Raw genomic sequence first — 26,707 nt, forward strand, 5'->3', positions numbered from 1 at the left:
GATTCTAGCAATTCAGAATCCTTTGGTAAGTGTTTTGTAAAATATCACACCAAACACAACCACAGAACTCAAACTCCGGTAATTATGTTTTTCAAAATGGAAACATAGATCATATTGCAAAATCGGATGATTATTTAGGGCATACAGAATGTAGAAATTCTATTCTAAAAAGTATCCATTCTTTGCATTGAGAAATCTAGTTAAAAAATTATTAATTTCTTCGTTTACAATTTTTATGATATAAACTATAACTAAATATTTTATCAGACGATAGTTCCTATGAAAAGCAATAACTTTCGTCTAAAGACTTTTGCTACATTTCTTGTATTTTGCAAATCATAACGCAAGATCGACGAGTAACCGGATTTTTAAGGGTTGATCTCGCCCTCATAAACTTACTTTGATCAGAAAGAAGAAATTGTGTAATACATCAAACCTAATCTACCCTACATAAATAAGCACTATATATCTTTAAAGTTTCGTAAACTTTCGAATTTCCAGGTGCGAAATTTTTCCTCGCAAACCAGATGTTTCAAGAGTCTGTTAATGGTTCCTTCGCGTTACGGTAGTTAACATGGACGAAGGACATTCGCAACAGACAACATTTCGCTGCTCTCCGCGAGGTATACCACTGTTGAAATCAAGGGACCGCGGTAAGTCAAGATTTTTCGTTGATTACAGACAGTAAAAATGCGCAGCTGATTCCTTTTGTGCTCGTCTCCGCGAAAGAGCCTTTCTTGTTTTCACCACCATGAAAAGTTCGCCCGGTGACTTTGCCACTTTCAAGCTCTTTTTCCCCCGTAACAAACGTCTCGTAATTAATAGCCGTAATAATTGGAGGACATAGCTAAAGTGGAAGACAAAGGGCCTCTTAATATTCGGTCGTTTCATCCGGGCGACATTTTCATTGAAACGTGTGGACTGGTCTAATTTACTCGTCGTTAATTAACACGTTGTACGATTAATTTCGAGCAGAATCTAGCTACTATCTTGAACGCATTATTTTTTGATACAAGTTAATACGGTAAATTATTGTAATTTTTTCTGTGAATGAATTTTTGTTTTTAATTAGTTACAAATATATTATGATCGTATTCGTAGTTTCGTTCAACATGGTAGAGAAACCACGCAGAATTTCGGGTGCAATTAATGCGAAATATAAACGTAAAATAATGAAAGACATAATGAAGAAACGGTCAAATAAAATATTTAGTTTAATAGTTAGTTTAGAACACAGATCTCCTGATCAATTACTTTTGTTAAAAATATATTTATCTAATTGAATTTATTCCAATTGTACATAAAAAATATCTGGAAAGAGACCAAACGACTGAGTTTTATAAATAATTTCTGAACGTTGCATGTGTCGTATAGTATAAGTTTTCCATTTTTACCGTGGAACGCGACATTTCGTAGATATTCAGGAGACAAAGCCAAGATTCATTGGAGCATGTCACAGGGGAAGTATAGCCGAAGAAAGTCACTTGTTCAACGTTCTATGTAATACGGGAAGGAAGTTCGATTCGTATAGTTCTGAGAACACCGGCGCAGTATCGAACGGAAGCGCCAGCGAGCTCTGGTTTTTTTGTCTGAATTTCACCTGGCGACCGGTAAAAAGGGTATGCTGTTTCTTACCCTTTCGACTTCTCGGTAAATCTACTGTTGGAAACATTCCCAGTGTCGCCAGGAAGTAATTAATGTTAAGAACAAAAGGATTCGAGGGCGGTGCCCTTTGAAGTAAAGGAACCGAGGAGGAAGAAAATTAGAGACTTTGAAACGATGACATTTCCTTTCAAACATTCTTCTGTGAACAACACGTTGGTTTGGTCTTTGGCAAAGATAAACCAACGATATGAAAAAAAATATCAAATACATCTCTTTTACGTTTAATAATTATCGTACACGTAATCGTCGTTTTTAATTGCTTGTGCAAATTACTCGATTGGGTCGAATAAAATATCGTCGCAAGATATTCAAGTAGATTAAACGAAGATTCTAAATTCTCAAAAGTACACACACAAACACCCACGTCGTAAAATAAATATTGACGACAATAGTTGGCTAAATTCTTCGAAACAATATTTGCGTGCACACAGGCACGAGCGCTCTCAACAATTTCACATACGTTCTTTCACCTTCACGTGAACCGTACACGCAATTTTTCCACGTTACAGCTAAGTTACGTACATCGTGCAATTTCATAAGCTACAATTTTTGTTACTTCTGCTGCGAATCGGGTAGAAATCGTTTCCAATTTATTCCCAGCGCGACTAAGAGAATCTTTGCGCCATACAAGCAATTTGAAGAGTCCCTAGAATGGATACAAATATGTACAGCAGGATCGCGTTCGCGTACCTTCTTACAAAGTCGCACTTACTCGCGTGATTCTCGCATATCGCGAACCGGAAGACCGCTAGCCTTTTATTACACACTATTTGACCGTGCGATAACCACCGCAAAAATGACGATCGCTGAGATTGTTGCTTTACGAGAATAACACGGGTGTTCCACGTGGTTTCGTTCGCTTCCTGGCTCTGGTTACCGAAACATCGCGCCTAATGCAGGGTCTCGTGCATGCATTTTTCGACCGCGTTGCTAGCGCGATTGTTGGTACGCCAGGCATGATCGCGCCATATTTAATGCACCCTTATTGTTTGCAGCCGCGCAAACGGACTTAGGCGGAGGTTGGAGCGTTGTAAAAACCGGGAAGTAAAGAGCGACTTCTCCTTCCGCGAATTTCGAGCTCCGACGTGCGAGGAATATATCGGGTGTTGCGACCCTTTTAAGACACTTTTATCATATTGTAAATTACGAGCGCCTTCCCTCGAAGAGAGAGTTCACTTCTGCGGATCGCCTTTTCGAGCGCGCTCGATCAAAATCAATTCTCCGTTAAAGTGCCATTAAATATTGTTCCAGCGGTACTTCCTTTTATTGCGGTCGTGTGTGGCCCGCCTGCGCTTCGAGAGTGAAACGAGCTGCTGTTTCGATATCGGATGTAAAATACGATTTCGTTGAAATGAGCGCGTCGCATTGTAACGTAAACGTTTTTAATAGGATCATCCCTGTGACATATTGCTGCGCTTCGTTATTAAATGTGCGATGCACGTTCTCCGTGTTGGAATTATTCAGACATGTAGGTATACGAGAAATTGCGTGATATAGTTTTGATATGGTCGTGGAATGGATCTTTTTATAATATTTTATGAGCAATAAAGTATTTAGTAGAGAGTATCGCAACCATGGAGGAACATTTATAGAATTTTACAGCATTTTGTAATAAAAATCTAAGGTAACAGGAAGAGTAGATTGTAAATCGACAGGAATTTAATCGAATATAATATGCGCAATTTTAACAGCAACAACCGTTATAGCATTTATTTTACCTCGCTTCGCTTGCTTAACTCGCGAGAAAGAAGCTGGATTTTCTTATCTGAATTTCAAGTGCCTCGCTCTGTGGGAAGTATAGCTCTACTCTTTGTTCTCCAGATTTGCACTAACTTATCTCGAAAAGTTTCGCGATGCCAACGTAATCTAATCACATTGCGCGAAAAACAATCTAGGTCTTATGCATTTCGTGGCTTCTAACGCGTTTACGAGCAAAGAAGGTTTGAACGATTGTTTATGCGATTAAATACGTGGTTTTGGGACAGAAATTTTATTGTAGATTTGACATTTTTCATGTTATTCTTCCTTTCTCCTCAGTATTATGCATTATACGAGAATAGCATGTTTATACCTAATACTGGGAATAATTCAGCCCGTGGAACTTGCTTTATGTCGTCGAAGGGTAATTAATTGCATGAGTTAGGGAACTTAGAACGCCGATGCAGCATCCTGCAGCCCATAAAATTTATTATTGCAGTAAATTCAACATTTTACATGCATTGAGAAATTATCGCACGCAGGTGTACGATAATTTCTTGAAACTAGATGTAAAAATTTATTATAATTCGTTTACAATTTATATGTCTTGCTTTGTTACTTAAATTACAAAGTAATTACGTTGATGCATGAAACTGATATATTACAAATTATTATTATTTTCTTTCGTCGATATCAATCTTGAACAAGTGAAAATTTTCTAATTTAAGGGTTGATAACACATGCAACATCTCAGAAACTGTTCTATTTAAAAAAACGATCCACACTTTGCATTAACTGACACAAATAGCAATCCCTTAACACGATCACAACTTATAATTTAAGCAAAAATACTGTTTCTAATCAGCATACTATGAAAATTTTATAATCAACACAAAAAGTGGCCTCGTGTTTCATTAGAAAACGTCAGTCGATCGTTCAACGATCAAAATAAATCATTCCCAGCACTCTATTTTATAACAGTTTCTACAGAGCTTTTTGTTGGTTGGTTCAACCAAATGTTGAGACAACGCCATTCGCTGGAGAGAATAGAAACTTCGACTGGACCGTAGACGCAAGAAGGCGTACGTATATATAAGAGAAAGGGAAACATTGGACGGGCGAGCGATCCAGCGGGGTGAGAACAATGACAAAAGAGCAATGCAAAGCAGTTACTGGCAGGAGGGGAGTAAAAAGAGGATAAGCTGCGGCGAGCAGCGATGATGATGGTAAGGCTTTTCTTATCTGAATTTCAAGTGCTGGCCTGTAAGAAGAATGTTGTGCTCCTCGTCTGGCCGGGTTTCCTCGCGCCACCGGTTGCAGGAAACTTTCGCGATATCGTCGACGACTAATTAAAGCACGGAATAAGAGGGAACAATTACCAGGCCGGTTACATTTAATTTCGTGGGCCGATTTAAGGAACGAAGAGGGCTGCGGGACTGCGTTACACGTGGAGAACACGGGGGATGAAACTGGTGGATTCATTGGTTTTCAATTCTAATTTCGTACGTCGTCGTGATTAATGTTAAACATACGTCTGAATATGTGGTCTAGTTGAAAAAGGTTTCGAGTTCACAGAATACAATAATAAACGCAAATATCGCGTGTCTATAAAAGAAATGGAGAAACAACTGACGAAAAGTTAGAAGTTATTAGCGATCTCAATTGTTTTTAAGTAAATGAATGACAATGTTGAGTCATTATAAAGAGTTAAAACCAATCAGTGAAAATGTATTCGAATTAATTTAATAAGTTATGGGATAATTCTTTGTTATGGGGAAAGTTTTGTAAGATATAAAGGGAATTGCTATTGTATTAATAATGTGTGTTCAGAGCAGTTTGAAGAATGTTATAAAAAAACGGACATTGTTGCATTGATTGAATATTTTGAACCCCTGAGCAATCACCTAAAAGTCGTTACAGCCTAAAATAAACTCTCGATTTAACGGGCGATTTGCTTTTACGGGACTTGCATCGGGAAAGTTAATGACTTTTTTTATGGACACTAGTCCGTGTAAAAGAGAATTTGATGATAACAGATACACGATTTGTTGCTGCTTAATTCATTTTGGCGCTGTTTAGCTTTGATACACGTATAACTGAATATTTTATTATTTTTCTGTTTCTCAGACTATCTCTAAAAGTCTTCCATTTCTTGAATGAATCACTACGTAATTTTATACTGAAATTTTACTTTCTCTAAAGCAAAAAGTTAATTTCTTGGTCTATCGAAGCTCGAGTCAAGGTAAAAGCAGCGACACTCAAGATGAATTCAACCGCGTCGACGTCATCGATAGCCAAAGTTGGGCCATTTTACAGAATTAGAAACGTTAACGTGCCTCGCCTTTCGCCATGCTCAAATCGGTTCTATAGAAACGCGTTCAACAAATATCCATTACTTAGATTGCGATCTAAACAGTAGAAACTGTGTCATTCGACGGTGCTATTTGTTCCTCCCCGCGCTTGTTACTCGTAGTGATAAGGTTTCTATAGCTCTGTTATGCCCGTCTTTAGTATACTACCTCAGATAAATTTCGTCTATAAAAGCGAGCAATAATGTGTAGCAGTTGTAACGATTTGACGTTTAATTGCTAAAATAATGTTCACAGAGGATATAGCAGATGTGGTATAGGGGCCTCCATAACCATTAACAGGGACAATAGAGGTTCCATCGAGAAGAGAGCGGAAGCTCGGGCTCGGACAATGGTTGCTGCTCGAATTCTCCAATTTTTTTCATCCGTTAAAGGTAATGGCAACGCTGACAGCGTTTTGACAACATTGTTTACGAAAATGTTGTCTTCTATTCGGTAAAAACTTTTATCTCGCATTTATTTTTTGTTTTTCACGTTAATGTCCAAGTTTCTTTCAGCTAAAATTACGACAAGGAGGACTTCGATGTCCGAGACATTTTCAACGAGCAGTCTATAGATTGTTGTTTCTGTGTTGATTAAGAGAATAAATTTCACGTGCCGTTTGTGTCAGCGAAACGTCGCAAAAGTTCCATAAAATCGACTAGTGTCGTTTACACATAATTTAAACGCGCAAAATGTTGGTATTTATTAGAATAGTATAAAAAATAGTGTGAAGTGTTTGAGAGAATTTTTAAACATATTCACGCATTAATATTATTGCAAGCAGAACTCGTTTGAAGTCTATTCGAGGAACCTTCCAGACAATATCGCAACGACAATATAGAATCGGTACGTCTCGAGCGTGAAAATGAGTGGAGTATAGAGCGAATTTTTCCATCCCGGTTTCCCTTTCATTCCACGCCTTTCAACCTCCTAGCCGTGCCATTCTTATTGCCGGGCGCATTTCTTAATAATGAACCACTTTAATCTCGCGCGCGAGAAAATACGCCAGGCTTGTAATTCGCCGCCTCAACTTCGTCGGTGGAATGAGACAATTAATCAGTACCACGGCCGTGAAATAATTCGATAACGTTCCACGTCCACGCCCAGCGGCCGATACCACCGCTGTACAATCTTTTTCTGACATTTATACCACCATACAATGTTATTAGAAATAAAAGAATTACTTACACTCGAGTCTCTAACAGAATTGTCGACGAACGATGAAAAGCAATATTAAAATTGGCAACGTCGAATACGGATATATAATAGAGTTTGAAATATAAATATATACGTAAACGAAAGACAGAAAGTATAAAAGGTAATGAATTATTTGCACGAATTTCGTACTGGAAATGATTAATAATTAAATGAAGGAATTACTTTGCTCTAGTCAGGGATCGTAAATAAACTCGTTCGCCATGTAGAAGCAGGTGTTTGTAGCTTTTTACAGAGCATTTGGTCAAGTACCGCAGTAAATACTGTGGAAGTGCTCCGAAGTGAAAATGCCCACGCTGCCCAAGAACGTTAAGTGCATCGAATGGCCGCGCTGGCTCTCTGTGCCGTGTATGCACGTGTATATTCTTCTTTGCTCTCATCGGTGAGTTTAATCATCGTACGAATATTATCCGGCAACAATTATTAAAAATTTCAAGCTGTTCGTGTTTTCTATTCGAATGTTCGCAGCTCTTTTCGTTCATTTTCCATCGCGTTCAAAGGTTCGTCTCATTTTCTTGATATGAACGTCTATAACAACACTTTTTGGACGACAAAACGGAAATTAAAACTAATGAATTTGTATTTCAGTTATCGTTAATCCTTTTTCTGTGATTCTGTGTTCGATTGAAATGATATTCAGTATTTCTTGTTCATTCATTATAGTTTCTTCGCAATAAATATACTTTCTGCAAATACGATATTGGAAAAGTGTTCGTACCGAAATACAAATTATTATTTTAACACCTTGCTCAATTGATTTACACCACATCGGTTATCACTTGTGCGTCGACGCGCGGAGTGTTTTTAAATAAATAAAATATTTTTAAATCAATTTCGCGAAGTAAACAATATTAAAACCGAATATTCGTAAATAAATTCTTTTCTAACCGTATATTTCGAAATAAAATGCTTGCAATCGAAACAGTATCGGATTGAAAAGTTCGATATTTCATGAAAACTGAACGAAAGTATTACATTTCGTTGCTAAATGTGCCACGATTCAAGTGGTGCATATATATCGTATGGTAATATCTCCTGTTTATTTTCGCAGCACAAATCTAAACCTGTACTTTTGTGGCAGTAAATAATACCGTTTCTGCATTATCTATTTGATCAAAGTAGATTTTATTATGTATTTATTTTACTAAAGTAAAGTTCAGAAATTTTCAAAGAAATCGAAGAAACATTTCATTTTCCGTGAGTGTTAAAATCAAATAAAACTTACTTGTGAATGGTTACGAAATTTGTCGAAGACTACGTTTTAATATCGAGGTGTCATTTCATTCGATACGTACGCGCATCACGCACGAGACGTTACGGAATTCCGCGTGTTTCAAGCGATTTACCACGCCGTAAATACCGAGCAAGTTGTAGGAGGGACTGGAGAATAATGTGTGAATTAGGGCAGGGTTAAATTTAGGCTGGGTCTAGGTTAAATCTTGGGATGGATCCAAATTTGCACGCGCGTTACTTGCACGTTTGATTTCGCATGCTCCTTGGAATCGAATCACTCTGCATGCAAACGATCGCCGTTCAAATAATTGATTCCAATTCATAAGCCAGATTCGAAACATTTCTGAACGAATTTGCTCCTGGTTCTTACTAAATTGCTTCTTCGTATCAATGTAACATATTTATTCACTTCGATTAAAATAACTTTTGTGTTAGATGTCTAGTGCCAATTTGATATTTCATTTTTACCTTTCTTAGGGACTACTTAACGATCACTTAATTATAAAAATCTTTTGCAATATAAAGTAGTTAGTAAAATTGTTATATCATTACAACAGAGGTGTGATTTTTCTTTGAAAAAACAAAAGTGTTTCTTTGGAAAAATAAGAAGTTAATGGTAAATGCTCGTGTCTCAAGAATTTCGATTGCACAGTCTCATTTTTATAATTTAACCTACTCATAATATGTATAGTGATTGAAACAAATTTCGAGTGGTCAATCGAAATGATTAATGAATTGTTTTACCACCGTTATTTGCCACGGAAACTGGATTTGAGGGTGGACGCAAAGGGGTAGTTTACTGCGGGGCACCGATTCTCTGCATACCCCTATTTGGGAATCAACACTTGAACGTGGCCTACTTTCCGAAAAAGGGGCTATCGCTGAAGCCGCATTACACACAGTCAACTTCCATACGGACCAGTATTGAACTCTTTGGACGAGCCACTTGCGAAAAAGGGATAATGAGATGTTCGGGGTCCAAACGATGGTTGAAGTAAAGAAATGGCAAATAAAGGTTTGTAGACTGACTTCTCCTAAGTTTTACCAGCCATGTATGTGAACTGCAGCAGTACGCTGTTGGTAATAGGATTATAAATTAATTTAGTATAAACTGTATATAATACAAGTATAAAATATTGAATTTGTTATGTGAAATATACTTGCGCGCAGAGACAATTGCAGCAAACGTCACCGCACGCCACTGATTTTTATAGCAAGTAAATAAAATCCAGCGAAGCAATTATTTTTCACCGGATTGAAGTGTTCGTCAGAAACCACGTACGCCCCAGAAAATTATTGAAATTGTGGTTCTTAAGTATTTTTATTCTGCTTTCAATTTATCTGAAAAATGCTTCTTTTTTCGGTCGTTACTTTTCGTCACGATTTATTATTTTTACAGTCACATCAGAGTTCTGTTAAACAAGCGATAGAATATTTAATGCACGTGGATTTTAATTAGCGTGTAAATGCTAGAATTACCACGACAACCGCAAATAGTTTTTGTAATTGTTATAAATAAGCGTCTAATTAAACACGGTAACTTTCGGATAGAAGTTTTGCCAGAGTTAGATTTAATTTGTAATTCTAAATCAATGTATGCATTCCAATTTACCATTCAGATGAACGTTCGAGTGTCTAGAATTCACGATAAATTAATTTCAATCGCAGCTTTGTGGACTAGTGGCGTGCAGTCTATGGAAGCTGAACTGTTTCATTGAAATTCTAAAAAAGTAATCATTCAAGCAAATGTTAAATTCCAATAATAAAAAAAAAAATACACTTAACGACGTACGTAGTCTTATCTTAATCCATAGAAAGTACACTGCACTGTAACAAATCGTTTATTGATATAAAAAGCTTGAAATAAACTATAAATTATGAAATTGCATATTGCAAGGACGAAGAAAACCTAACAGGAAACAAGTGCTATATAACTATGTACATCGTGTAACGCGACAAATAAAATAAAGAGAAAACGTTCGTGTTGCAAACTATCCCGTGACCGCGGAGAAAATGCGCGAAACAGAAACGAGACGGTGGCTTTAGAAATTCGGATGCCTTTAACAAAGGTAGGGGAACATTGTTGTATTGCTTATAAGGGCCGTCTTACACGGCGAAAAGATGCTTTTGCATATTCTGGCGTTATATCACTCACGTGTTATTATGAATGCACGGACGTGGAGTAGGAAAATAGGAAGCCGGAAAAGTCGGCCGTGCATCTCTCTCGTCGTGAGAATAAAAGCGCAGTCATAAATTGGAGGAAATCGTGTCTCTTTTGCGACTCCGAGTGCAATCCAGTAAAGTGTTTAGACTTTCCTGTCGTCGAATAAATCCAGGAGCCAGCCACGGATATAAATTAAACGCTCAAAGTATTTAATTCGCTCGAATTTATAACGGGGGACTTTTCTGTTTCCGTTAACGTCCGCTCATTAACAACTTCTCTCTTTCGCCTTGATATCGTTATAAGCGAGAATACTTTCAAACGCGAATCGCGTTTAAGTGTGTCGAGATGTGTCGGTTTTCTTTTTACGGCCAGTGGAAATTTTATAATCCGATCGTTTACATCGGAAATTGACCACTGCGCTCGAGTGACTGGTCTAACTGAATTTTTTAAGTACAAGAAATGATTATTCCTTTTTCAGAAACTGGTGTTAATATTATATAATTTCAATTGGTACGAGGTTCGTAACAATGTAAAGTTAAAATTTAATTTTCCGATAAGTAGATTCTTTCGTATTAAAATTGTTCATTTTGTGAGTTATATTGTTTCCGTATTAAATGATACAAATTACCAGAAGTAATTAAATGGAAATTTGTTTGATATCACTTTAATCATCGTTATAGCAATACTGTAGGAGAGCGGTTCTCAATTTTTTTTCATCACGACACCCTTGTCGAGTTAAAAAAATTTCGTTTCAAAAGATATAATGAAACATAGTTTTCTCTGAGTTTTCAAGTCCACTTTTATTAACTTTCAAACGCAAGAAATACATACTTCGCAGAGAATACTATATTTGCATTATAATATTATAACTTCGCTACCATAATCAGCCTGATGCTAAGTGTACGTCAATTAAGTTATGAAATATCATTAACTTGAATAAAGAGTATAGCTTTGACCCTCTTTCTAGGCTTGATTCCAACCGTGCACATGTTACTATGTCAAAGCATTTTCTGCCTTTCCCTCTATGCGAGTTACATTATAAAAGGACACGGTTTTTGAAATGTTAGTTTCGCACGAATCGTTCCACGAACATTCTTTTCCGTACCAGGTAAAAATTTTTATTCAACCCTACAGCAATTAGCATTTGTTTCTTTATTCTCCTGAGATAGGTGTACGTATAAATCAGAATATTAACTCAGCTGAGTAAAACGATCCGTTTCCTAATTAAGACACAATGGTCAATGACACGAGTTAGTATTTTAAACGGAGTAGCGACCGCCTTACGTTCTTGGGGAATGTTTTCCATTTAAATTCGTATCACGTGTTAAATTTCATGATATTTAATTTTATTTAAAAGCTAAATGAGCTTCAACATCTCTTTAAACAAAAATAACAGACGTATTTGCATTTCTACATTGTTATACGTTTTTAATAATTATACTATATTTATAATTACATATATTATAATTCCCAGGATAAGTTCACGGAATATGAAATAAAAATTGCATCAGATAAAGTCTTGATTAATTTCTTCTTTTCGATATTTCCGCGCTATCGCATTTCAATTAATCGATAAAGTTTGTATTATAGATTTATTGATGTTGCAAATGACCGAGCATTAGAGATATATATTTAAACGGACGATAATAATGATTTAATATAAAAGGAATGTATAATATTATATATCGAATGGAACGTGACCCCATTTTGCCTTGATGGCCTCTCACAATAAAGTATAAAAATTCTTCAATGGTCCAACTGAAGCTATATAATGATAATCAAAGAGCTGAATGACGTCCGAATTAAAATAATTTATCGCAGCGAGAAATTGCTTTGAAAAGTCCGGCTGAAATAAAAGGAACAAAGGAAAACCGTATTAATTTCTTTATAAGTGCATCTTTGCAACGTTTCCTTGGCCTCGGCCGACCTACTTTTTCCGACTCTCTTAACGCGTACATTAAATGATAATTTCAATTATAAAATCGCAACAGTCTCGATATTGTTCATCGCGAATTCACTTCAATTTAATTTTGCTTCTATACATCCACATCATCTTCCAGCATTTATACAATTGTGGTGAATATTGTATAAAATAATGGCAAAAACCATTCTCTAATATATGCATTGAATTTTATGAATAGCTTCAAAGGAAATTGTTCAAAGTTCACTTTTACATCTTTATTACATTTTTACAATCTTACCTTGCACATCGTGCCGCTACAAACGAACACTTCATGAATAATTGTAAATTATTTACAGAGGAAGGTTTTTTGTATTGCAAAACGTAAACCAAATTTTGTAAAAATATTGCATATTTTTATTAATTTTCTGTAGTATCATACAATCGTGTTACTGCAAGCTAAACTATTGATTTTTTAATGTATATGAGAAAATTGTAATCATCTTTATTAATATAGAAAAAGAATATTTAGAACAATTTAAATAATATATTTTCTTTATTAACGAAACAGTATATTTCAGTAGAAACATTATATAATTACGTATATAATTAGCACATTTGTTCCATGCGAAGTTCTCGTTTTTAAAATCTGTATTGTAACCTTAACGAACCATGCACTTTTAATTGTGAAATAATTCATGGGACGCTATCATTGTCATGATAGCTAGATAATTTACGAAGACTTTACAAGCTCGTCTCTTCTTGTGCTCATTAACCAGTACTACATTCTGTCTTTCCTTCTACGTCATTTCATGACAACCCGAAGCAACAGAAAAAGGCTGCCCTGCTGCAGTCTAATGAGCCTTCCGTACTTATTCAAGCATTGTGAATGAACGTCTCTGTTCAGTTCGGCTTGAAATTACTCGAAAGAATGAAGTTCGTGTCGTACATTTTACAACGGTGATTATTTGTACCCAAACAAAAACAGCATCGTAGACTAATGAAGTTTGCAGTATTTAAGATCGCAAATGATTCTAATTACTGAAATTGGAAGACTACAAAGTATTACATGTGTGTTAAAGGATATCCCTGTGCGGTGGGGATCAGAATACACCCACAGTATCCTCTGCTTGTCGTAAAAGGCGACTAAAAGAGGGAAGAAAAGGTTAACGAAAATATAGAGAAGAGTAACGAATTTTAGTTAACAAGAAGAACAATGTATGGAAAGATATTAAACGAGAAAAATGTGCAAAGCAAAGTGCTAAATAACTTAATTTGAATTTTAAGCAATAAGATGCAAATCTTCTTTAATTAAATCAAAATTTTTAGTTTATGTATATTATTAATCTAGGTTTTATTTAATGATTTTATATTCTATTTTGTGGATTTTATAAAAGTAACGAATTTGAAAGCATTGGAAGGGTTGTGCATACCTATCGTCTTCTCTTTTCGTTTCTATTTATGCGACATATTTTACGTAATTGATAATTAATTCGTGACTTCGTTAACAACGGTTTTAATTAAAATGTTGCTGGTTCAATCAAAAGACATTTCACAGTAACAGTAAGTAATGTAACGTCACACAAAGAGTATTTATTGTAATTATATCTATAATTAAATTATATATCTATAATTAAAATAAAAATAATACCAAACGCGAAATACAATTTTGGAATTTAAAAAGGTAAAGTATTATTGTACTTCGACCAAAAAATTATCGGTTTTCAAACTTTGTAATCTCCATACCTATGAATCGAATTTCTTGACAAACCTTTAACAATTTCCATTAATCATTTGAAATTTGTAGCTTCAACCACTTGTACCTACATTCACTATTATCAGTACAATTTTGATAATTTATAGAAAGTAGGTTAAAAGCTATGTTACCATTTCGATAATAAAAATAAGACCATGCAATCGAAACTCTTGAAATATGGATATTTACCAATACGCGAGGTATTCTATTTGCAGAATGTTTAATTTGTCATTTCAAACTTCTGTTTTTTAAAAGAAACATCACACCTCTGTTGTAACGATAAAACAATTTTGCTATTTTACATTGTCAAAGATTTTTCATCTATACATTTTTATACGTTAAAATTGAAAGTCCTTAATGTTCCTCTAATTTTTAATAATAAACTTATGTAGGATGATTGTTCGTACGTTTGGCAAATTCCCTCAGAAGATCGTTGCAAATGGGTGAGAGAGACTAAAGACTGCATAACGGACTCCGTAATTCAATACACAGAGATTCTCTTTTGCACCTTCAAATCAGAGAACAAGTTTATATTCGGTATGGGACTGATATTAATGATTCTATGGCTTCTCTATCTGTTCCTGATTTTAGGAACTACAGCTGACAATTTGTGAGTAATTGTTTATAAAATTATACCCTTAATATTAGCATATTCTATATTATATTAGTAAAATGATAACTCTGATATTAACATTTATCTCGCTGCTTCTTGCACTAATTAATAAATTCAAAATCGCTCAAACTTCCACCAATACGCACGTAAAAGTGTATTTATACCCAACTGTGTTAGAGAACAACTCCAAAACGGAAACAAAAAATACAATCACCAAAACCCCTTGAATAGATAGAGAAAATGATGCCATTGATGTCAGTTTTTGTTGCATCTCGATATCTCAATCCGTTGCCGAGATATAAGCGTTCAAAGTTTTCACTTATACTACGGCGCGCAAGATGGCGGCGGTATTTATGAATGAACTTGACCCAGCTGATTTCCAGCAGGTGTTTACGCACTAATAGTAATAGTAAAAATCTGTCTAGACGCTGTCTAGACAGACCACGTGACACTTGAATGAGATAGGTCAGTGACCAGGTGCGAGCGAGAGGTCCGAGTCCTTCCAACAAGGACAGACATAGTAACCGATTAAAAATTACCCTTCTCTATACACGACGATATCTCAGGAACCGGAAGTTGGATCGAGATGATTCAAAAACCGTATTCAAGGGGAAGGTTTCCAGCTTCTAACGAGCCGAATGTCGTTACATAGAAATGCTTATCTTCGGAGATATAGCGTTTCAAATTTTTTTCAATTTTAATACGGGTCAATCGGGGTTTTAAGACGATTGAGATATGTAAGTGCCTAGGTGCGAGCGAGAGGTCCGAGTCCTTTCAACAAGGAGTGATATAATAACCGATTAAAAATTACCCTTCTCTTTACACGACGATATCTCAGGAACCGGATGTTGGATCGAGATGATTCGGAAATCGTTTTCAAGGGGAGGATTTCCAGCTTCTAACGAGCTAAATTTCGTTGAATAACAACTTTTATTTTCGAAGTTACAGCGCTTCAAATTTTGTATAATTTCAATGCGAGTTAATCGGAATTTTAAGTGGTTTCATTTTTGAAAATTTACGACTTTTTCGTGGTTAAATTCTATCAAACATTTGGAATCAATATCTATTTACTAGATAAATAGGTAAAATGAAGAAAAACTATATTTTATTACACAAATTGTCTTTGTAAAGAAAATTAGGAAAAAATTCCAAGACAAATTAGCTATAACCTTTTGTGCGAATGCAATTTTTAACATACAAGCCTGCTACCTATGATTAATCGAAACAAAATCGTCAAGCGCAAACAGTTAAAAAAGTTCTCATCACAATCACACTCCATTCAATACTCTTGGTCGTTCCCAAATTTTATACATCTAGTGCGCCATATATCCCACAAATAACTTTGATCAAGGACAACGGAAATCACAGGAACGATAGTTAATAAAACGGCAATGGCAGGAATAAAATCTATACGATCCCCTATAGAGGTGGCGGTGCCAATGGCTAGGCGGCGTTTAAAAGTCTTTCATGGCGGTTTGCGCCTGGCTGCGGGTGAATTATAGTTCCGTCGTGTGCCGTGCGGGATCGACTTATTCTCACCCGGAAACCGATTCAATTTTAATCCAAACAGTCAGCGGAGCTTTATGGCTCGTCAGTAAAAAGAAACGACCCGGGTACGCGGCGCGGTTCCCGGCCACTTTCCGCCCTAATAAAATTCGGGCGTGTAGACAATAACTGCGGCACGTACATAATTTAAGTGCGACGGGGGCAGTTACAATCTGTTACGCGTCCCTTTTGCCCGGGCTCGATAGGTGTAGCTATGATAATCCCGAACATTCGACGCAATGGACCGAAAGCAATAGCCCGTTCTACATGAAAAGGGTTGAGGGTAGTCAAGTGATACGGGTTCACCATGGCGTTTACCAGATAGGAGCACTGCGGTCATAATGGAATTACAACTTGTTCAACTAATATAGGGAAATGTAATACACGCGGTGTCTCGCGCGACTCTAAATTGTCGAAATTATTTCCGCTGCTATTCGGTGCGAGGAAAAATTAGCGTTTGAAATTGTTTCAATTTCGTGGCAGGAACTGTTTCGCGTTTTGCACTTGAAAATTTAGTAGGAAATATTTATTGCTCATTTCTGAACGTAGGATATGAAAAGTGAAAAGTGATTCAATGTTATTAATTTTGTGTAACGAGGCGTAGTAATTTTATTTTTGTGATAGTCGTGTAATTGAAGTAATAATTGTTTGTTATGAACATATACATATGAATGCTAATGATTTAGTAGGGAAAAAGATTTTATGTAGATAATGTTGATTATCCTTGAATAGTTTTCTTTATAAATGAGATCCATTTGTAAAATTTGTAGAATCATAATTACTTCCGTAACGTACAGTAATTTATCTTACAGCTGGCAGGCAGACAAAAACTATGAAAGTTTTACATGTAATTCGATGTAAAAATGCCAGTCATATTTCTCTAAGTAATTACACTAAATTGATAATGATAGTTAAAAAAGATATCCAAAACTTTTTATTTACGTGTACGCAAATAAAAATAGGATCCAGTTTACAATAAACAATATTGAAGCAATATATAAATTTATGCAACAAAATTTGATAACAACAGATACATAAAAAAATGAAGAATTCTCTTGCTTTATTATAAAAAAGAAAATTAATGAAAGAAATTAAATGCAGGAAAAGCACTTCTGGAGTAAAAATTTCTTCCATTAGGGGCGACCTAGAAAAAGAATCGACTCTGAATTTTCTATCGAATTTTCCCATCGAATGTTACATTGCTCCCATTCTCCTTCCTTCCAGATGCACTAAACGTGCACTGGATAAACTCTAATTCACTTACAACATTTACAAACGCGGTCACATCGAAGTAGCATTCACGTATAGGGTGTCCTGAAGCACACGAGAAGTATTGCAAAGATCAATTTGAAACACGAATGCAATAAAGAATTCCATTTAAACATACACGTGATTTAACTACTATTTATGAAGTTCCCAAAATATCGAATGCATTTTGAATAATGTAGCATACCTACCAAAAACATCTTGTTCCACAAAAACTATCTTCTAATCACAATACAAACGATATTTCACAATATTCACAAATGAATCTAAACAACAAACCAAACAACACAAACCAGATTACACATATAAACACACACACACACACAAAACTGGCTCCATCTCCGCAATATTTACCACATACTTCAGGACACTGAGTGTATACCCATTTGTACGACCGGAAATAAAATATCAGGCGAGCGGTACGTAGAGCGGGGTAGGCAACTTCGATGCCGTTCCGCCCCCGGAAATCAAATATCGTACCAGGATCGATCGTCCTAAATTAATCGTTACCAATTCTCCATCTCCGGCTCTCCTTTCGCTTTTTTTTATCCCGGCTGGTGTATCCCTATTCTCGATTCGGAACCGTCGCACCCCCCCTTTTTTTTCATCCCCTCTGTCTGCGCAGCTTCTGCCCGTCACTGGCGGTGATGGCGAATGTTTTGCGGCTGTCGGACAGTATTGCCGGGGTGACGATATTGGCATTCGGAAACGGTGCTCCTGACATATTCACGTCCCTGGTGTCGGGCACCGAGGAAGGGATAATAATGTTCACGGAATTAATCGGCGCTGGTGTCTTCGTGACAGCCATCATAGCCGGCTCCGTCGCGGTCGTCCAGCCGTTTCGGGTTCAGTTGCTGCCCCTGATGAGGGACGCGTGCTTTTACATCCTCTCGATCTGCTGGATCAGCTACGTTGTACGAGACGAGAAGGTTTACCTTTGGGAAGCTTTGAGTACGTACACAAGTCGCTGGCGACGGGTTCGAGCGGAGCGCGAGCACGTTCGAATCTGACTGAAAGGTTTCGAAGCGTTCAGGGTGTATTTTGAATTTAACTGGGATAATACTTGTGTTTAAGTATTTAAAACGCGCGAGCGTGATCGAACTTTGCCAGGCAGATTCGAACATTGCGACTGCTTTAGATTTAGTTTGTTTCATGGCCTTGCGTTTCGTATGTGGTAATTTTTTGTTTACGAGTTTCGATTCTTTTAAGTTTCATTATGATTATGAGTACATTCTCGTGAATATAGAGATATAAAATTTGAGTAGAAGTATTGTGTAAATACCCAGGTAGCATTAAATATTTTTATTTTAATGATTGGTGATTAGAATCCTAGAAGGAGAAATATTTTTTGTCGAAATTAAATGGGATTTATACTAATAACTAAAATACTGATCTCATGTGAATATCTTGCTCGACACGAGTAAACCCACAACTTTTATTTCATTATCTTGTTACTCGAACTCTCGTTACTTGAACTCGAACACCGCACTCATAATTTCTTCAACTACCGCGAATGGAACATCTCCGGTTGAATGTTCGGGGAATCGCTGAACTTGGAGAAATTCTACCGAGTAGCTTGTAACGTTGCATGTGACCGTGTCACAGGCGAAAGTCTTTTTTGCTACACGTTCCACTGACTGCGTTGTAATTACACGCGTTTGTTCGTTCTTGCATTTCGTCTCTTTTAGTACGAATTCGGAGCGCACTCTATTGCACATTTGGTGATTGCTGAGAACATCACTATTTATACACTTTTACGAGTTTTCTTGATAAATTAAATTATGATAAAATAGTTTATCTATATCACTTGTTAATTAAATACAAAGCGATGAATGTGCTGGAAGTTTATTTTTTTACACAATTACTTAAATTCCGGACAAAAATGAATTTTTCAAGCGTATGTAACATTTTATTAAAACTGTCACTGCCAGCAGAATCGCTTGGATTAAAAAAATTAATTATTAAAACGTTTTCATTATCTTATATCCCTTCATATTAATCTTTTAAATTATTCTATAAATTAATTAACTATTTTACTTTAAAACGTTCGTACGTCACGTTGAATTAATACATATTTTCTGCTAGTTATTGAAAAGTAATTGAACGATTCAGAGATTCAGATTTATACGAAATCGGCTTGAAAAATCGTAAAGGAGACGTAATGCGAAGCGCCATCAGATAAGTCCCGTTTTATAGAAGCGAAAAAGTTTATCTATGGTGACCCATAACTATGCGTTTTAATTCCGCAATAACGATAACTCCGTGGCGAATTTAATTAAGCAAAGCCGCGATCTTTCCACCACTGGTTTCCTCGTGATTTGACCACCGACGAATTTCTGCCGCGTTCCTACCGTGATAAGCCTCTCAAATATGAAAAAAGAGCAGATATCAAGTAAAATAGAGGATGCCGCGGGAGGAAACGAGACCGCCGTCGGACCGAAATTAAATTTGTAGAAAAAATTTCAAATAATATAGCTAACGATTATTGTTCCACTTGAGCTTCGTCTATTTTTTGCGCCAGCAAACTGTGTTTCTTAAAATATGTATATATAAACTACTGATTAGAAAGATTCATTGAGATTAAGAGAAAGTATTCAGTTCTATGGATTATCGTGTAAAATATTTACTAAATGTAACACCATTAATCATTGTTGACGCTAGGAAAATAACAATTTTCTCATTCAAAATTATATATAACTGAAAATGACAAAAATCTTGCCAGTATTTCGTTGATCATCAAAAAGGATATGTAATTTATCATACCATCTCACGGATTCCGCAGAAAACGTAGAACGTACAATTAATTACGAGTCATACGAAACGCGAAGCCATAATCCGAGCGCCCGCCCTTAATTGCAAAAGGAAACCAAATATACGTGCGCGCACGCACGAAAAATAATGGGAATTTCGTTGGGAAGATTCTCGTTTAAACGTTCCAACCCTTCTCTTTCGAATGCTTCGATGAAAGAAAAGGAACACGAACGAATTGAAGCTGTTGGCGGAACTCGCGGCGCGGTAATGAATTTTTCTAAATAATTTCTCGCATAACACGGGGCAAATGAAACGTCTGCTCCGCGGCGATGCAAGGACAAATAAAATTAATAAGTTCTTTTTTGCCGCGCGTCCCCTAATTTAAAGGGGAGTACACACGCACACGCGCGCACAATGAGCCACAAGGTTTTCCACGTCATGGCCCGCGCTCTCGCAGCGATTAATTACGCTGACTTTTGTGCGCACCTGCACGAGCAAACGACGGTAATGCTTTTTAATGCTAATACATTTTAATTGCAGGTTTTGTTCTCTGCTACCTATTGTTCATCGCCGTGGTGGTTATAATGCAGATATACGAGAACCGTGAACAGAGGCTGAAAAGTGCGTCTCATGCTAAGCATGTTTTGTTCGAAATGCTTCAGGGCGCATCGTTCGCCATACTTGGACAGGTGAAATGTCCTCTGTGCGAGTTTCAGTTTTCCAAACTTCTGGTTGACTATCACTGCTCTCTTATTGTCTTATTCGCTTTACCACTATAAATTCAAAAGTCGAGTATCTTCCTGCTACATAAAGCTCTAAAAAGAATAAGAAAATCTGCTGGTAACACGTTGAACGTGGATGAATGTAATAGAAGAATTTGCTCTGCATTCGACACGTATACGCGTCGTTGCTCGATTTTAATTACGCGCTCTCGAAGGGATTTTTAAAACGAAATTCCTCAGTCATCTGGTTAACAGATAATACTCTCCATAAAACGTGAAATTTAAACTATGATTTCTGAGATAACGTAAAGTAAAGCTCTCTACATGCATCTAACGCTATCATCGACGAATCGTCGTCACGAATCATGCCATCCCTGCTCTATATTCCCCATTGTTGGATTCTGAGTTAAACAGAGTCGAAATGTTTTAAATCCCAGAAGAATGTCCCATTCAAAAGATACATGTTTTCTAATCTAGCGTGAAGTGATGGATTCTGCTCTAGTTTTTCGAGACTGGTATTTAAAAGAATTTCTAAGGAGCTGAGAAGATAGTTTCAAAAGTTCGAGATGAAGTAACAGACAGCAAGGGATGTAGTAAAGGTTTAATGATATCTATAGGGATGAGTCTGTGTCTCATGAGATAGGGAATTAGTATCCAATGCCATTAATAATTCCTTGAGAAAACTAAACGATATATTTTAATAAAAAAAGAAATAGGTCAAGGATCACCCTTTAAATGTCGTCAAAGATGTAACATCCCTTAAGGGAAATCGTTCGTAGCGTTGGGTCGAACGCAGAAGCATCCCCGCGACCCACGCGCCATCTTTCGATAGCCGTGGTGGCATAAGTAGAGCGTTGTATTCCCACAGCCCATCTTTCACCGGTCCAAGTATAGCCGTAATCGAAACTAAACTGGATAAACTGGTATCCCTGAGTGATTCGAGGCGAAGCAAAGAGCGTTGTATCGAAGCCCAGGGAAATCCATTTAAAAGAATAACTTCCCCTGTAATTTAAACGGGGAAGCTTAACGCGACCGCCGCGCGATGTTATTCTTGAAAATGGGAATATGAACGGGGGAATATAAATTCGCAGCAACTACCCGCAGCGCTGTGACACGGTTCAATTAAGAGAACAGCGTCGTTCGATGGACAGTTTCACAGTCAGACGCGTTAAAATAAAAAACACTACGGATGAGGATAAAGTTTCTTGGCTGGATTCGCACCGCGTCGAATCTGAGTGACGACTTGTTTCGTCGATGAAAAATAACGGAACAAATATTTACTCGATTTCGTCCGGCTATATTTTCTTTGTTAATACGAATCTTGTTTTCTATCTCGAACGATGTATACCCTCTCTATGTACGAACTAGAACGATTTGTTCATGTACATAACGGTGCAACTATCGTTTCTGTGTAATCTAGTGATCGATACTCCGCGAATACGAACGTGAAAGAGATTAATATTTGCATCAGTGGGTACGCGTTTAATAATTTGTTGAAAATAATAGTCGTGTATAGAAATCGCGTTTGAATGCTGCGCAGAGTCCATTTCTATGTGTGCCAATAATGTACGCGACGAGAGTTAAACGTTGCACGATGGCACGTATAGTCTGGAAGCATTTCGAAACGGATTCTTCGGCTCGTAGACAAAAAAAGTTGTCTACGCCAGGGTAGTTATCGATCCTCCCCCACGACGGTTCACTTGTGTACTCTCGCAGGCAGGATCCCGAGCGCATCCGATCCAGATATCCTACGCACCTACTTGGCGAACAAGGACATGGCCATCATTCCAAAGATTCCTCTGAGGACTCGTCCTTTTGGATTGCGAACCAAGCTTGGTATAGAAAATATGAATTTAAATTAATTAAATTTCTTTAATATTAGTTTTCATCGTTTTTACGGATAATATTAGATAGTTTATTAATTATTTTTCCATTTTGGTGCTTTCAACTTGCAATAACATGGATAATCAAACGTTGCTATATTAATCGTGATATTAACTTATAATAATTAGTTCACTAATGGACAAAATAAGTTTCCTATTAGTTACTTTATAAATTAGTTTATTATTGCATGTAAAGTAAACTAGGTTCTTGAAATATCGAAGAGTCGATCAACTTTTATGTTCATAGATGTTCTTTTTATAATAATTTCTAAATTACCTGAGCAGAGAAAAATACGAACATCTAAGATAATACGTGTGATTATATATGAAATAAGATGTACGCACGCAACGAAAATCTGTCCTATTTCTTTTTATCGCTCTTGAACAATTTAACAGGCACGAAGGGAAATTCAACGGAAATGTTACACATTTCTAAAGGATTATTCAAACATGTAGAAACTTACGTGTCACGCCATATAAAAGCAGGTTCAATTTCTGACGTCGTCCCCTTGGAGAATAGATACCAATATACCATTTCTCACAGAAAACGTCCCAATGGATCGTAAAATAACAAAGAAAGGTTTTGCTGTTACGTTAAACTCTTTCTGCTGAAATGGGTTTGCATTTTATGCACCCCAAACTGTATATTGCGACGTTACACTTTGTTGTATTACTATTATTTAACACATTTTCCTCGACAGTGTTACTATCGTACAGAAATTACTTTTCAATTACTTTTAGCAATATCTGTTTAATATGACATATAATACTAGCATATAATGATATATTTTTTAATATAAATTTCATTCTTTTATCAATTATGATAATCACAAAGTTCTTTAAACATAACAAAATATATTTTGTTAACTACGAATTTTTGCATATTTTCTATAAATTTTCCGCGAGCCTCAAACGCGTCGAGCTTCGTCTCGATTCATATGCGAAGGAGTTAACACGAGTTTAATTAGCTGAATAAATTTGGAATGTTCGATGAGAGACCTCTGAGAGAAATTTTCTCCGCTACTTTTTACAAATATTCTCTGCGTATCAGATGTCGCGATTGCAGTCGAATTGCAACGAGAGCAGACGCGAAAGGGATCATTGGCAGGGGCGGTTCGAGAGGAAGACGAGGAGATAGAAGACAGCGACAGGCCGAAGGGACTTTTCAAGGAATTCCTCTACGACATTAATCCGATAGGGGAGGAAGATTGGACGAATGCAAATTCAATTTTTAAATTTCTTTTAACAGTACGTTCACCCGTCATGCTTCTACTTCAATTATTTATTCCACTTGTGAACACGACTGCCGCGAAGAGAGGGTGGTCCAAGCTGTTAAATTGCTTCCAGCTGTGCGTGACACCGACGTTGATGTTGTTTATATTAAACGGTTAGTCGTATTAATTGTCGCGACTCCTACGCCCGCCGTTATAAATTACCCGCGCTAATAAAAGCTCGAGCTTTCGCGGAAATATTTTCAGCCACGGTGATATACAGGTGTATAAGCTTCCGTTTCTTGTGGAGCACGAGTGGCCAACGTTCAGTTGAAATTGAAACGAACCGTCACGGAAAAATCTTCTCTACCCCGTTTCTTTTAGTGAAAATTTGTATACGTATAGAAATATTATTGATAAAATTATTTTATTAATTTTTTTTGTAGGAAAGTAAAAGGTTTATTTAGACGTATAATCTTGGATGGCATTGTGTTCCACATTTTATTAATCTTTCATTAACTTTTTGACATACACAAGCAATCGAAAATATTTTATTTCAATATATAAAGTTACTAAATGGAAGGTAATAGAAATGTCGTATTTATTCGATAAATAATGAAATCGATTAAATTATTATAACCTTTTTCGAATATATCGAGATTTTATCTGTATCTGAAAGAGTTAACGCAATTTTAATTAACCGAACGCACATAAATTTTATGTCTTCTACGAAAAAACTTCAGATATATGTCGTATTCTACAATCGAAGATACAGAATGTGAAAAACTGCCGCACGGGTTTGGAAAAAGAACGATAATAGCGCCATTAAAAAGTTTTCCAGCCCCGATTAATAATTCAAAATAGTTCGGTTGGTCGTCACGACTGCGATCTCATTTTCACCCTCGTTCCGCAGTATGGCGAGCACATTTTGGCCCGGTTTCAGTGGCGCTAATATTCCTGCTGGTCGGCACCGTAATTGGTGTAATTGTATTTCTAATGACCCACGTGGATCGCGTACCAAACTTTCATAACGTGAGTAGTTTTTCCGTCTTCTCGCGGGCAGCGTCGAACTTCCGCTGTCCGATGCGCTTACTCTGCAGCCGTTCGCGTAAGCGTAACGATCTGCGACAAAATTAATTGCAGGCTTTCGCATTTTTGGGATTTCTGTGCGCGATGCTGACGGTCTACTTGATAGCCAACGAGGTGATGGCGGTGCTTCAATGTGTGGGATACGCTTTTAGCATATCGGACGCCACGCTAGGCATTGCGTTCCTCGCGTGGGGTAATAGCGTCGGTGGTGAGTAGAATATTATTGCGTAATTATATGCAATTATCATATAAATAGTCGAGAAACTATTATACGAAGTAATTGTTTTTTGTAATTGAATTTGTTCGATAGCCCAGAATATTGCTATTTATTTGGAATATTATTAAAAATTTCGAATGTACGAAAAATTTGTTTAGCCCTTCGCAGTCCAAAGGTTCTTTCAAAAGCGTTTTAGCAATTTTCAATGAATTTATTAATAATTTTAACATTTCAAAGCAATCTAAGATATAAGAGTACTAACATACGATCTTCCCTAGTTATTCATTTCCTCATTTCTCACTCGAAGAGATCAGAGAGCAGCGCAGCGACAAAAATTAAAATCACGTTCATACATAACAACGCCTATCTGCAAATGTTCCCCTGTAATTTCATTTAAAAGACGATAGACGAACATCGATAAATATTGCAGCATTAATAGCCCATGAATCCCGAGCCAACTCGAGCGCCCCATTTCAAACCCCGCCTATTCCCACCACCCCTATTTTCCAGACCAAATAATCTCCTTAAATATAAACGAAGGAAGCAGCTTCTATAACTCCCCAGCACCCGTTAAATATTTAAAGAGAAATTACGAAGGAACCGACGCTCGAACGTTGGCTTCCACTCGCGTAACGCCAACCCCCTTTCCATCCCATCCGCGATCTTTAATCGTTCGCTAATATCAATCGAAATCTGCTCGCAGATCTGATATCGAACGTGGCCATAGCCAGGCAAGGATTCCCGCGAATGGGATACGCGGCCTGCTTCGGTGGACCGATGTTCAATACGCTGTTGGGATTGGGACTGACTTACGGGCTCGATGCCAGTAAACGCGAACAGCGCCGGGCAAGCATGAGAATGAGCGATATGGCGCCTGGCTGTTTGGCTTTCCTTCTGTGCTCATTAATATCGACCGTTATTTACTTAAACATTACCGGGTCCGTGGCACGGAGATCATACGGCTACCTCCTCTACTCCATATACTTCGCGTTTATCCTCATCCAGTTCCTCAGCGAATTCAAATTGATCCATCCGCTCGGAACCGATCACCGGCCGGACTAGAGTCGAGCGGAATTCTTAATGAGACCCTCGGAATCGCATTTCCTCTGTAATCACGCTATAAATAATTGAGGGACGAATAATGTCTGGGAAATTGAATGCCGCTGTGGACTGGGTCGTGTATTTGTTTCATTAAAAAATTTCAGAATTCCTCCGTGAACGTGTAATGGTTTTATTAATTATCGATAGATGGTTATTTTTTTTTCTTTGGAATCTCTACGATTAAAATCTGAGAAATGAAAGCTCTACGATAATTAGTTTATGCGAATATTAAGATTAAACGTGTCTTTAGCAATTTTCACTTAACGAAGGGTTGAAATGGTAGAAGGTACTTTCATAAATTATCAACGTGTATTTAATTTTAAATAC

The 26,707-nt window shown here is 36.9% G+C and overlaps 1 protein-coding gene across 2 annotated transcripts; it reads left to right on the forward strand.

The window, feature by feature from the left end:
• The first annotated feature begins 563 nt into the window (after positions 1–563).
• On the forward strand, positions 564–26,405 carry LOC143424359 (mitochondrial sodium/calcium exchanger protein). 2 transcript variants are annotated; one of them, XM_076896373.1, is made up of 8 exons: positions 564–653; positions 18,032–18,357; positions 20,698–20,778; positions 22,596–22,715; positions 23,814–24,149; positions 24,887–25,005; positions 25,117–25,270; positions 25,983–26,405. In XM_076896373.1, the coding sequence occupies exons 2-8, from the start codon at positions 18,054–18,056 to the stop codon at positions 26,339–26,341; spliced, it is 1,473 nt and encodes a 490-aa protein (XP_076752488.1). In that variant the 5' UTR covers positions 564–653; positions 18,032–18,053; the 3' UTR covers positions 26,342–26,405. The 2 variants fall into 2 exon arrangements, with proteins under 2 accessions (XP_076752488.1, XP_076752489.1); XM_076896374.1 differs by lacking the exon at positions 564–653 and adding an exon at positions 4,510–4,589.
• The last annotated feature ends 302 nt before the right edge of the window (positions 26,406–26,707 follow it).

The sequence above is a fragment of the Xylocopa sonorina genome, chromosome 6 (genome assembly GCF_050948175.1).
Source record: "Xylocopa sonorina isolate GNS202 chromosome 6, iyXylSono1_principal, whole genome shotgun sequence".
NCBI classification, from domain to species: Eukaryota; Metazoa; Arthropoda; class Insecta; order Hymenoptera; family Apidae; genus Xylocopa; species Xylocopa sonorina.

Excerpts from the sequence above, each read along its gene's own strand:
- LOC143424359 (XM_076896373.1), top strand. The coding sequence starts at position 18,054 with ATGGCGAATGTTTTGCGGCTGTCGGACAGTATTGCCGGGGTGACGATA. Across the intron at positions 24,150-24,886 it reads GATGTTGTTTATATTAAACG|TATGGCGAGCACATTTTGGC; the intron begins GTTAGTCGTATT and ends CTCGTTCCGCAG. Across the intron at positions 25,271-25,982 it reads GTGGGGTAATAGCGTCGGTG|ATCTGATATCGAACGTGGCC; the intron begins GTGAGTAGAATA and ends ATCTGCTCGCAG.